The sequence below is a fragment of the Mustela nivalis genome (genome assembly GCF_964662115.1).
Source record: "Mustela nivalis genome assembly, chromosome: 7".
NCBI classification, from domain to species: domain Eukaryota; kingdom Metazoa; phylum Chordata; class Mammalia; order Carnivora; family Mustelidae; genus Mustela; species Mustela nivalis.
Window position 1 is genome coordinate 25173486 of NC_139026.1, and position 12578 is coordinate 25186063.

At 34.3% G+C, this 12578-nt stretch overlaps 1 protein-coding gene across 4 annotated transcripts in view; it reads left to right on the forward strand.

Moving 5' to 3' along the window:
* Positions 1-12578, forward strand: part of CEP83 (centrosomal protein 83) — a 134406-nt gene that overhangs the window by 55510 nt on the left and 66318 nt on the right. For all 4 annotated transcript variants that reach the window (XR_014313911.1, XM_082739297.1, XM_082739296.1 and 1 more), the window contains exons 4-5: positions 7917-8009; positions 10451-10582. Coding sequence is in view for 3 of the 4 variants with exons in the window: in XM_082739297.1 (XP_082595423.1) it covers positions 7917-8009; positions 10451-10582 (225 nt within the window). In the remaining variant the exon portion in view is untranslated. The remainder of the gene's footprint in view (positions 1-7916; positions 8010-10450; positions 10583-12578) is intronic.

The following is a 12578-nucleotide window of genomic DNA, read 5'->3' on the forward strand; positions in this document are numbered from 1 at the left end:
AAAAGCAGATAGATTTCTTAGGTAAACAGATTAATAGCTCTATTTTTGATGTAGGCTCTCCTTTCCAATTAAATTAAGGCAGTTGAGAGGGAGGTAAAGAGCTTTTCCTAAATCTGCTGGGTTTTGGTTGCTTTTACCTCAAAGTAATCTTCATGCCAAAGCAACATATCCCAAGAAGGGGAGGCCTGCCTTTTGCCCCTGTGGTACAAAAGTGTCAGATGTTGGTAAATTTGGCAAATTCTGCCTATATTCATAATGAATATTTTGCTGTTGTCCATGGGGTATAATTTAATATTCTTTCATATATTCTGGAATACTAGCTACCATGTGGAATTTAGCCATGAAGTTGTTGTTTCATGTAAATTTGTATTAAAGTACCTGTTCTAAGTATTTCACTATTCAGAATAACTGGGGGAAAGGCCAATTTGAATTGATGCATAATCAGAGTTAAAAATATTTTTTTAAAGAAAGTTTTACTAATTTTCCTTTAAGTATTATAAGTGAAACTGAGCTAAAAAAGACTGATATTTATTTAAAAAATTTATTTATTACTGTGGTATGGTTGATAAGACTGATAGTTTTTTGTTTTTTTGTTTTTTAAAGATTTTATTTATTTATCAGAGAGAGAGAGGGGGAGAGAGCGAGCACAGGCAGACAGAATGGCAGGCAGAGGCAGAGGGAGAAGCAGGCTCCCCGCCGAGCAAGGAGCCTGATGTGGGACTCGATCCCAGGACGCTGGGATCATGACCTGAGCCGAAGGCAGCTGCTTAACCAACTGAGCCACCCAGGCGTCCCAAGACTGATAGTTTTTTTAAGGGACTTCTTAAAAGACTATAAAAATAATATGTGCACATAACTTATGTGTGCATTATACGGTAAATGGAGTTTCTAAAGCAAAGTATAGTACTGACTATTGTTTCATTTCTCATTTGCCTGGAAAGGGGACCAAAGCTAAACTTAGTGTAGCACCAGTCAAACTTATTATAAATTTCAAATTAGTAGATATTAGCAGTTATATTTTCCTGTATTCCTTTAATCTCTAAATGGCACCAGCTGTGTATTTCTGTTTATCGAGTGCTTGGCACAAATGATAAGGTATTTTTAATACTGGAGTCATAAATTGACAAGAGTAAAAAGCTATGTTTTCAAGTCATCTAGTATGACATATCATCCAATTCATGGATTCCTTTCACAGCAGTGTTAGAAGTCGGTTATTTAGTATCTTCTTGAGCTGTTCCATTGTTCGGAAAAATACCACTAAGCTTAGGTTAGAGCCTGTATGGTGGTGTTTTATTCCTAAGTGTATTTGGGACATTTTAAACAAACAAAAATCTCAGAAATATGAGTTGAATAGGCAAATGTAATGTAAGCCTATAGAATTGGTAGATATATATGTTCTGCAAAAATTGAGAGGCCCATAGAAATGGGAATCTGTGAGTACTGACCCCAAGGAATTCAAAGTATTCTTTTGGTATTGTAGATATAAACACTGTAATCTTCTTTAGCTTATTGTTTGCATGTGCTTGGTACGAATAATCATGTCTACTTGTTACTCTGAAAAAACAGAGTAATTATGCTAATATCAGATAAAATTTACTTCAAGACAAAAAATGTCATGTAAGATAAAAAGATCATTTTTATACAAAAAAAAGGTCAGGTCACCAGTGTTGAAGTGAAGACCTTCAACAAACATCTGTTTTTATGTCTTAGTTTTGTCATGTGGTAAAGAGGATAAAAGTTGTTAACGGTGGTTTTTGTAGGACTAATGAAATAACATGTATATTTTTAGTACAGTGTCTGACACATGTCGATACTCAAAAGTGGTGGCATTTATTCTGTTTGAATGTGTGCTCCATAAGGGCAGGACCTCTTTTCAGTGTGTCTTCAGTGCTCAGGTATATTTGTTTGTATTTATATATTTTATAATATATTAGCAAATATTTGTTGAATGAATGACTTGAAGAAATAGAATAAATGAATGATTCGTAATTGTTGTTCTCTTCATATGTATAATAGTGTTATTTCTTATCTCATATCTACCTAAAGCTTAAGCATCTTAGAGTCAATGATGTTGTTTCCTATCTGTAATGAGTTAACTTGTGTCTGCCAAAAAAATATGTTGAACTTCTAATATCTAGTATCTCAAAATGTGTTTGAAAATGGTCTTTGCTGATGTAGTTAGTTAAGATGAGGGTCATACTGAAGGATGATGGGCCCTTAATCCAATGTGACTGGTGTCCTTCTGGAAGAGAACAGAGACAAAGACAGAAGCACAGGGTGAGGGGCGAGGGGTGGGGGACCGAATGTCCTGTCATGACAGAAGCAAAGATTGAAGGGCTGCAGCTGACAAGGAAGAACAGGGATCAGCAGCACACTGCCAGAAGCTAGGATGAGGCAAAGAAGGATCCTTCCCTTTAGGGCGTGTGGCCTTGTGGACAACTTGTTTTGGGACTTCTAGCCTCCAGAACTGTGAGACAATAAATTTCTGGATTTTTTTTTTTTTTTTTTTTTTTAAGATAGCCAGTTTATGGTATTTTGTTGTCAGAGCTCTAGGAAACTCATACACCATTCAAAGCCGAATTCCTTTTTGGAACATTTGTCACACAGGATCTTTATTCTCTGCTTCAGTGCTTTCGGTGGGAGAGAACCTCATAAATGTTTAAAGTGATCCAGTTCCATTCATGGATTGGAGTATGTTAAGTATTTTCCCTCTCATGTTGAAATGAAATCATCTTCCATGTAGCCTCTCTTTTGGTTTTTACACTGTTCCTTGGGTCTATACAAAATAACTTTGGACATTTCTCCATGGGGTAACTTTGCCGGTGTTTGCTGACAAATCTAATTTGTCTGGTAAGGTTTCTTTTTTTCAAGATAAACCATAAGTGGTTTCTCTATGATATTTATCTGGGAAAGTTAAGCTAAAATAAAGATTTATATATTTATATATTCATGTTGGAACTAAATTTAGCTATTTGCTCTATGGGTGTTAGCAATTTATACAAATTGCAAATTGAATAAAATTAATTCAACAAAGTAGAATCAATAATAAAAAATAATAAATGTTTATGAAAGATGATTATTTTCAGTTGAAAGATGATTATATTTCAGATATCAAAGATGATATTCATGTATTATCCTTTTTACCTACAAAATGCCTTTTCTGAACTTAGATTTAATATCCCTTTGACATTTATAGAAAAATGATATCAAAGATAGTCAGTTAAAGAATATTGCTGTGTCACTGCTGTAGTTGTAGTGAATGGAAATAATAATAGTGCCTAACTTAGAGGGTGATGGTAAAGATGAAATGAAACAGTGCATAGAAATTGTTAGTATAGTGCTTTGATGTAGAAAATGAATAGAACATGTTAGCTATTTTTATATTGTTATTATGTACCATGTTAGCAGAACCTTTTTTTAAAATATGAGTTGTTTGATAATATTTCTGTTACAAATTTTAAAAATTACTTTACCAAAAATTCATATGCTTTCTTTGTGCCAGGCAATGGAAACTATATAACCCAGTATGTTTCCCATTTTCTTTGGCTGCCAGGAAGCTCTGAACTAAATTTATTATTCAGTTTTTCATTTTTTTAAATAATCTCTGACACGACAATATCTGCCTTCTTATATTAAAATGTTCTTTGAGGGACGCCTGCGTGGCTCAATGGGTTAAGTCTCTGCCTTCAGCTCAGGTCATGATCTCAGGTTCCTGGGATCAAGCCTTGCATCAAGTTCTCTGCTCAGCGGGGAGCCTGCTTCCCCCTCTCTGCCTGTCTCTCTGCCTACTTGTGATCTCCCTTTCTGTTAAATAAATAAATAAAATCTTAGAAAAAAATTCTTTGAAAAACAGTGGTCTATTTTATATTCTTAACATGATAATTGTTGGTGTAATATAGATTTAGTATAGGTAATGACACATGGACTATTGTATGATAAAGTATTCTTATAAGTTTCTTTTGAGATAAGTGGTGGCAGTATTCCATTAGAAGTCTAGGACACAGTGTACTTTTCTCCTAAAATGGCATGAAGAAAATAATCTAATTTTTTGTCTTTGTTGTATATGTGCTTTGGCAGGGGTTTGGAGGGAAGATGGATTTTTCTCATGCATGTGTGCTTGTTTTTTGTAAGATTCTTAGGAGATTAAAAAAAAATCTTGTTGAGAGTCTTTTTTATCAGACACCTTATAGATTATAAGACTTTTGGTTAGTTACTAACTTCAATTTTCTTTTCTCCTTTGTGTTGATTTATATTTCCATTGGTACATTTTCCCTATTGACTTAAGGACTAAAGTAAGAATACATATAAGTTTTGCTTTCAATCTTTTTTGTCTCCTTGTTGCATTTTGGGTAGATTCTTTTGACATGTCTTCAAGTTCACTGATCTTTTTCTTCTGCAGTATCTAATCTTACATTAATCCCATATAGTATATATTTTTCAGCTCAGAAGTTGTAGTTTTTACACTTGAGGTCCGATTTAGGTCTTTTTAATAATTTCCTTATATCGACTTACCATGTTCAGTCTTTTCTCTAGCTCTTCGAACATAGGGAATTCAGTTATAATAACTATTTTAATATCTTTGTTAATTCTAACAACTGTATCCCTTCTGGGTTGGTTTTGGTTGATTTTCCTGTTTGTTTTGGGTAATATTTTCCTGCTTCTTTGCATGCCTGATAAATTTTTATTGGAGGCTAGACATAGTAAATTTTACTATGCTAGATATTTTTGTATTCTGATATTCTTGAGCTTTGTTCTGGGACAGTTACTTGGAAACAGTTTCATGTTTTGGAGGTTTGCTTTGAAGATTTGCTAAGTGAGAGCAGAATAATGCTTAGTGCTCATTACTTGCCACTGCTGAGAACCTTCTGAGTACTCATTTCTCAATGAAATGACAGTTTTCAGTCTGGCTTTTGGAAAAAGGAACTATTCTTGGCTCTGTGTGAGGTCAGATTACTCACCTAATTCTTTCAGGTCATTCTTTTCCTGGCCTTAATTAAATATTTTCCTTACATGCATATGCTGATTGGGGTACTCTTCTGAATGAGCCTTTGGCAGATCTTCATAATTTTGTTTTTGTGCCACGTTCTTTTCTGCTACCCTGCTTGTGATTCTAGCCGCATTGCTCTCCCTGGATTTGTAGTACCATTTGCTTAAATCAGAGAGTCATCAGACCCTGCTTGGATATCCCTTCCTATACATGGCCTGGAAGCTTAGTTCTCTTTGTTGTTTGTCTCTCAAAGATCTTTGCTGCTTAATTATGCCCAGTATCTGGAAAACATTTGATTTCTGTTTATTCTTTTGTTTGTTTTATGTAGGAGAATAAATCTGATCTCTATTATGCCATCTGTTGGAAGTGGAAGCACTTTTATTTCTAATTAACCTTTAATTACAGAAATCTCAAACAAGTACCAAAGTAGAAAGGGTGGTAGTGTTGCATCCTCACATACCCGTCAATACTTACCATCTCTTAGCCAGTCTTGTTTTATCTTCTGACATCCCTGCTCTGTCTTTCAACCCTTCTGGATTATTTTGAAGCAAATTGTGTTATCTCAGCTCTAGTAGTTTAGTATATGTATTTCTATTATATAGCAAGACAGTCTTTCCTTTAAAAGCATAGCCACAGTACCATTATCATACCTTAAAGTATTTATTCCCTAATATCTTTTAATACTATATCTTTGTTCACATTTCCCTAATTATCCCACAGTTTTACTTATTTTTTTTTTAAGATTTATTAATTCAAGAGAGAGAGAGTGAGCAAGAGAATGAGAGAGAGCACTAGCATGGGATATGGGCAGAGGGAGAAGCAGACTCCCTGTTTGGTAGGCACCCTGACCTGGAGCTCCACCCCAGGATCAGGATCCCAGGATCATGACCTGAGCCAAAGACAGATGCTTAACCAACTGAGCCACCCAGGTGCCCCCAGTTTTGCTTATTTTAAAAGTTGGTTTGTTTGAAACAGGATCTAAATAAGGTTTATCTTGATCTTTATTATTCTTTACCTTTTAATTACTACCCCTTCTCTCTTTGGACTCTTGATACTCTCACCCAGACTCTTGACATATTTTAAACCAGATTTTAAGAAGAGCTTTCTATGTGATTTCCCAGCTCCATTCACTGCCTTCCTCTGCCTCCTCCTCACCACCCCCCACCCCAGTTTACTCTCACCATGGTTTTGATCCATCAAACTTCTTCCTAAAATATAGATATGGTGATGCCCTTCTTAAGCTTGAATACCTTCAGTGAATAAGCAAGGTACAGAAGAAATAATGTGTATAGTATGCCTTTCTTTATGTAAAAATTAAAATTAAAAAGTTATATATATATATATATATATATATATATATATATATATATATATGCTTATATATTGTTTCAAGAAAGATACATAAGAAATTTAAGCTATGATTGTTTCCTAAAAGGGAAACTGGATAAATGAAGGAAGATGACTTAGTTTTTTAATACTTCTTTTGTTTGAATTATGTATCTAATTATATTTATTCATTTTAAGTTAAAAAATTTTTAAGTAACTACTGTTGAATACTAAGTAGATTATAAGAGTATGAACGTGATACTTGGGAATCCTCTGCCTGTGGCTCCCACCTCTTTCCCTTTTTTCCCGGCCAGGATTTAGCTCTGCAGCTAAATGACATTTGGAAATGTTTCAGCGCAGCCTTGATTGTCACAGTATTTAGAGAGCGTTAATGTAGAAGGATCCAGGATTCTAAATGGTCTGTAGTGCTTAGTGCAGTTCAATGCAAAATGCATGTAAGTTACCTTTGAGGAACATTTTTTTCCCCAGAGAATTTAAAATGTTTTCCATTCTTAAGTTTCTGTTCTACCTAAACTTTAGTTTTCCCATTCCTTTCATGTGCCACTATTTCTCTACTTAGTATCTTTGCTGTTGGTCTTTACCAGTCTGATAAGTCTATATTAGTTATTTTTATAGTTATTTGTATGTATGTTATTTTCACATGAGTTTGAACTTCTTATGGGGCAGAAGCTTCTTGTGAGTTTTTGTGATCTTTAGAAAGTAAGACTCTGTGTATGCTTCCGTTTCTATAAAAAAGGGGGATGATAATTTAGCTATGTTGAGGATCATTGCAGGGATTAAATTAAGTTAGTAAATGCATGGAAGGTATTTAGAACAGTATGTTATATAGATTATATAGTAAGTTGCAGAATGCTTTATATATAGCAAGTATTCATTCAGTGAAGTTTTTGAACTATTTGGAGTATTGATGAATAAATGTTTTCAGAGGTTAATGTAAGTACAAACCGGATTTTTGTTTGTTTTTTTTATAGCCAGTATTTGATAATTGAGTGAGCCAATGTGCCAGGCAGTAGTGTGAGGTGTTGAGAACACATTATGGTGAATAAAGACTGTGTTTGCCCTTCAGGAGCTTATGTAAATACTTAATCACTTTTTGAAATATGAGTTCTGTAAGACAGCTTAATAGGGAGGAGCCTTGTTTTGGTGGCTAGAGTAAAAGTCAGCCTTTTCTGATTGAAAATAAGTCTGAATAATTCTCTGTGGTGTACCAAATTATTATACCTTTATTTTGATTGCTTTAGGAAATGGAAATATAATTAGCCATTATATAAAACATGATAACCTTAGCTGCCAACATAGTTATCTCTAACAATAATAATAATAATAATAATAATAATAATAATCAGTGACTATCTTTATCTCATGTTAATGGAATTGTTGATGTCTCTTGAGAGCCTGAAATTGAGGCCTTCAAGTATTCTTTCAAATGATGGTTCTGTTTATATAGTGTTACTGTAAAATTAGGTATGTAGTGAAATTTCTATGAATTGGATTTTATTGTTATAATTAAGCATTAAAATTTGGTGAATTCTTTAATATTGTGATTTTATATTTAGAATTCTTTGTTTCTCTGCATTACTAGGTATTAACTCCACAAAAGTTGGAGTTGTTACGAGCCCAAATACAACAAGAATTAGAAACTCCAATGAGAGAACGTTTTAGGAATCTGGATGAAGTAAGTAATTTATATAGAAGGAACTGTGCATTTATCTTTATGTGACTGATCAAAAGCACCATTCCCCTATTCAGAAACCCTGCAGTAGCTCCCCTTCTAACTTAAGGAGCTTTTAGGGCTGCACAAGATCAGATCCCATTATCTGTCTGACTTCCTTTCTTCCATTCTTATTGGCCTCTTTGATGTTTCTTTGGCACTCCAGAAATGAAACAAATCAAGAATCTTTGTATAGGGGCGCCTGGGTGGCTCAGAGGGTTAAAGCCTCTGCCTTCAGCTCAGGTCATGTCCCAGGGTCCTGGGATCGAGCCCGACATTGGGTTCTCTGCTCAACTGGGAGCCTGCTTCCTCCTCTCTCTCTCTGCCTATCTCCTCTGCCTACTTGTAATCTCTGTCTGTCAAATAAATAAATAAAAATCTTAAAAAAAAAAAAAGGATCTTTGGTATAACTGTTACCTCTGACATGAATAGTATCTTTCCAGGTATCTCTAAGCCAAATTCCTCTCTCTCTCTCTCTCTTTTTTTTTTTTTAAAGATTTTAAAAATTATTTATTAGAGAGAGAGTGTGTGAGAGAGCACAAGCAGGGGGGTAGAGGGCAGAGTGAGAGGGAGAAGCAGACTCCCTGCTGAGCAGGGAGCTCAACTTGGCCTAGCCAAAGTCAGAGGCTTAAGCAGCTCGGCCACCCAGGTGCCCCTTCCTCAACTTTTTTAAGTCTTTGCTGAAATATCACCTTCTCAATGAGGCCTACTTTGTGAACAGTGTGTGTCTCTATTTAATATTGCTTCCTGCCTCTCCCTTCACTTCTTAGACCTTTGGATGTTCATTTACCCTGCTATACTTTTTACTTTTCTCTATTACTTATCCTCTAATATGCTGTATATTTATTGTGCTTATTTTTTATTTTCTTTATTACCATCTCTAGAATGTAAGTTGCATGAGAGAAGGAACCTTTATCTGTTTGGTTCACTGTATATTCTAAATTCCTAGCATACAGTAGGTACTCAATATTTGTGGAATGAAAGAGTGTTTTCATGCAACCCTAGAAAAATAGAAAATTGTTACAGTTTTCCTTCAGACTGAAATGTTTCCTTCCTCTTATGAAATTTCATGTTTGTAAAATATAATTAACTGTTTAATAAATGAAATAGGAAAAGATGGCCTATATTAAGTACTATGCCAGACATATATATATATAATATATGTATATATATAATGCAACTTTATTTAATGAATAGCCTGGGTCTTATATATAGCACATGAATATTGTCCCCTTCAAAATGGACCTCCTTTGGAAAGCTATAGTCTAGTGATGCTGCCATTGCACAAAACAGGTTTGTTATGTAGATTATATAGTATGTTGCAGAATGCTTTGTATAATAGAAGTATTCATTCGGTGAGGTTTTGGACTCTTCCCGAGCATTGATGAATAAATGAATGAATTAAACTGAATATTACTCTCCATTTTTATAAATTTCTTTTTATACATGACTTTTATAAATGACTTACTGGTTTGTAAGGTCATCGTTTGAATATCGTCCTGGTCGGTAACCAAAGCTTTATGGTTGGGAGTAGACTTAAATTTTGGATTTAAAGCCACTTAGACCTAAGGTAGGTGATCTAGTTAAATAAAAGGTTTTGTTGTTGTTGTTTAAGTATATTTTTAATAAAATCATAAAACCCATTTTCTTGGTTTGTATACTGGCTTAGAGAAATCATTCAACCAAAGATTTACAGTGAGCTGAATATTTTAGAAGGTGTTTTTATATCTTAATTTCCTGATGAATGCTGAAATAGTGTCTCCTTCATCTTCTTTACTGCCTAAGTTCTTACTGACTTTAGAATGCCAGCAACTTTTGTAGTGTTATCAGAATTGGGGCATATCAGAGATCTGCATGTGTTCCTAGTTAGTCAGGAAATTTGGTGCTACATATATTCTTCAGACTGGTATGTTGAACTATCATTATAATACTTGATTGAACCTTGAGTTGTTACACTAAATATTCAAATAGTCTTTTATCTACTTAGAATTCATCCTGTCTTTTAGGAGGCTGTTTTATATTTTACTATAGAGTTAATTTTAAAAAGTTAACTAATTTAGAAAGGTATAATACATTATTAAATATTATTTTATTAGGCCTACAGGTCAAAACTTCTGATGTGCTATTCATTTTCATTATTATGAGAATCAGTGAGGAAATAGGGTAAATTGAATGGTAATGTGTTTTATTGGCACCTTCTCAAGAATGTACTGATTCTGTATGTAGGATACTTGTCATAAGAGTTTTCCGGGATTTATTTATATTTCTGTTGAGCTTATTTTTTGCTTTTTAGAATGGCTTTCAATATAATGTACTTCAAAATTATATTTGCAAAAGTGATTTTTGGAGTGAGTACAAATTTCATTTATAAACCTGTCATAAATTATAGTCTCCTTTTAATTTAGGAAGTGGAAAAGTATAGAACTGAATATAATAAGCTTCGCTATGAACATACATTTCTCAAATCAGAATTTGAACACCAGAAAGAAGAATTTGCACGTATTTTAGAAGAAGAAAAAATAAAATATGAATCAGAGGTGAGTGGTTATACTGGTTTAGTTATTCTTCTTCTCGTCAATAAAATTTTATGATTTTTTTGTAAATTCTAAGTTAGTTAATTGCATAATTAAGTTTCATTAATTAGTGGTGAAGTATTTGGCATGATATTCATCTGTTCTATATTAAGATTTTTATTGGTGAACATTCTTTTTGGCTGTTAGCTTTTCCTCTTTTGTTCCTCCTTTATTTTGCCCCAGTCAATGGAGGTAGACAGTCTCTTATCTTCCATAGCCAGAGAGTTAAATTTCTTTTTGCACATATAGTTTGTTTATATGAATTTTTATGTAGCACTGTCCCCCTCTACTTTTTGGAACAAAACCACATGAGGAGAACTGGCTATCAGCCCATGTACCTTGTTTCTACTAACAGAAATAAGGGGCTTATACTTTAGAATGTGCCCATCACATTCAAGAAGTGTATTTTGTTCTTTCTGATTTCTACAACTGCAGAATTTTCTCTCTGCTGCCTGTAGCATGTTCCCCTACTCTATCTCTACTGCTTGGGCAGCCTTTCTACTCATTTTATGTTTCATTTCCTAATTTTTGTCAAAAATAAAATTTGTGTTTATCATTCTTTATGGACTTTTATGTGATTTTTCAAGAAGAAAGAAATATATCAGTTCTGTTATATTGAAATAAAAAATCTAATACTAGTGGAATATGTTAAAAAAAATCTTGATATCTATAGTTATGTGAAATATTCTATGTGTAAACACACCTGCATTATTTATTTATTGCATCATCTTTTTTGGAATTAAGAATGAAAATATACTCACCTTTCTTTACTAATTACTAATTGGATCAAACAGATCTATTCTTTTTATTATTTTTGAATTTAAATTCAATTAGCCAACATTGAACATATTAGAACATTATTAGTGTCCGATGTAGAGTTCAGTAATTCATCAGTTGTATACAACACCTGGTGCTCATCACATCCTATTCGCTCTCTTTTTTTTTTTTTAGTCATGTGGCCTCCTTAATGCCCACCACCTAATTACCCCACCCCCCACTGCAGCAGCCCTCAGTTTCTCCCCTATAGTTAATTAAGAGTCTCTGATGGTTTGTCTCCCTCTCTGATTTCTTCCCATTCTGTTTTTCCCTCCCTTCCCCTATTGTCTTCTGTGCTGTTTCTTAAATTCCTCATATGAGTGAAACCATAGGATAATCAACTTTCTCTGACTTACTTAGCTCAGCATAGTACCCTCCAGTTCCATCCACGTCAATGTAAATGGTTAAGATTTCATCCTTTCTGGTGCCTGAGTAATATTCCGTTGTGTATTATCTATTCATCTGTTGATAGACATCTCCACTCTTTCCATAGTTTGGCTATTGTGGACATTGCTGCTATAAACATTGGGGTGCATGTGCCTCTTTGGATCACGACATTTGTATCTTTGGGGTAAACACCCAGTAGTGCATAGGGTAGCTCTGTTTTCAACTTTTTGAGGAAACTTCATGCTGTTTTACCGAGTGGCTGCACCAGCTTGCATTCCCACCAACAGTATTAAGAGGGTTCCCGTTTCTCCGCATCCTCGCCAACATCTGTCATTTCCTGACTTGTTAATTTTAGCCATTCTGACTGGTGTGAGGTGGTATCTCATTGAGGTTTTGATTTGTATTTCTTTGATGCCGAGTGGTTTTGAGCATCTTTTCATTTGTCTGTTGGCCATCTGGATGTCTTCTTTGCAGAAATGTCTGTTCACGTCCTCTGCCCATTTCTTGATTGGATTATTTGTTTTAGGTGTTGAGTTGCATAAGTTCTTTATAGATCTTGACTACTAGCCCTTTATCTGTAGTGTCATTTGCAAATATCTTCTTCCATTCCATAGGTTACCTTTTAGTTTGTTGACTGTTTCCTTTGCTGTGCAAAAGCTTTTTATCTTGATGAAGTCCCAGTAGTACAGTTTTGCCCTTCCTTCCCTTACCTTTTGATACTTGTCTAGCAAGAAGTTGTTGCAGCCGAGGTAGAAGA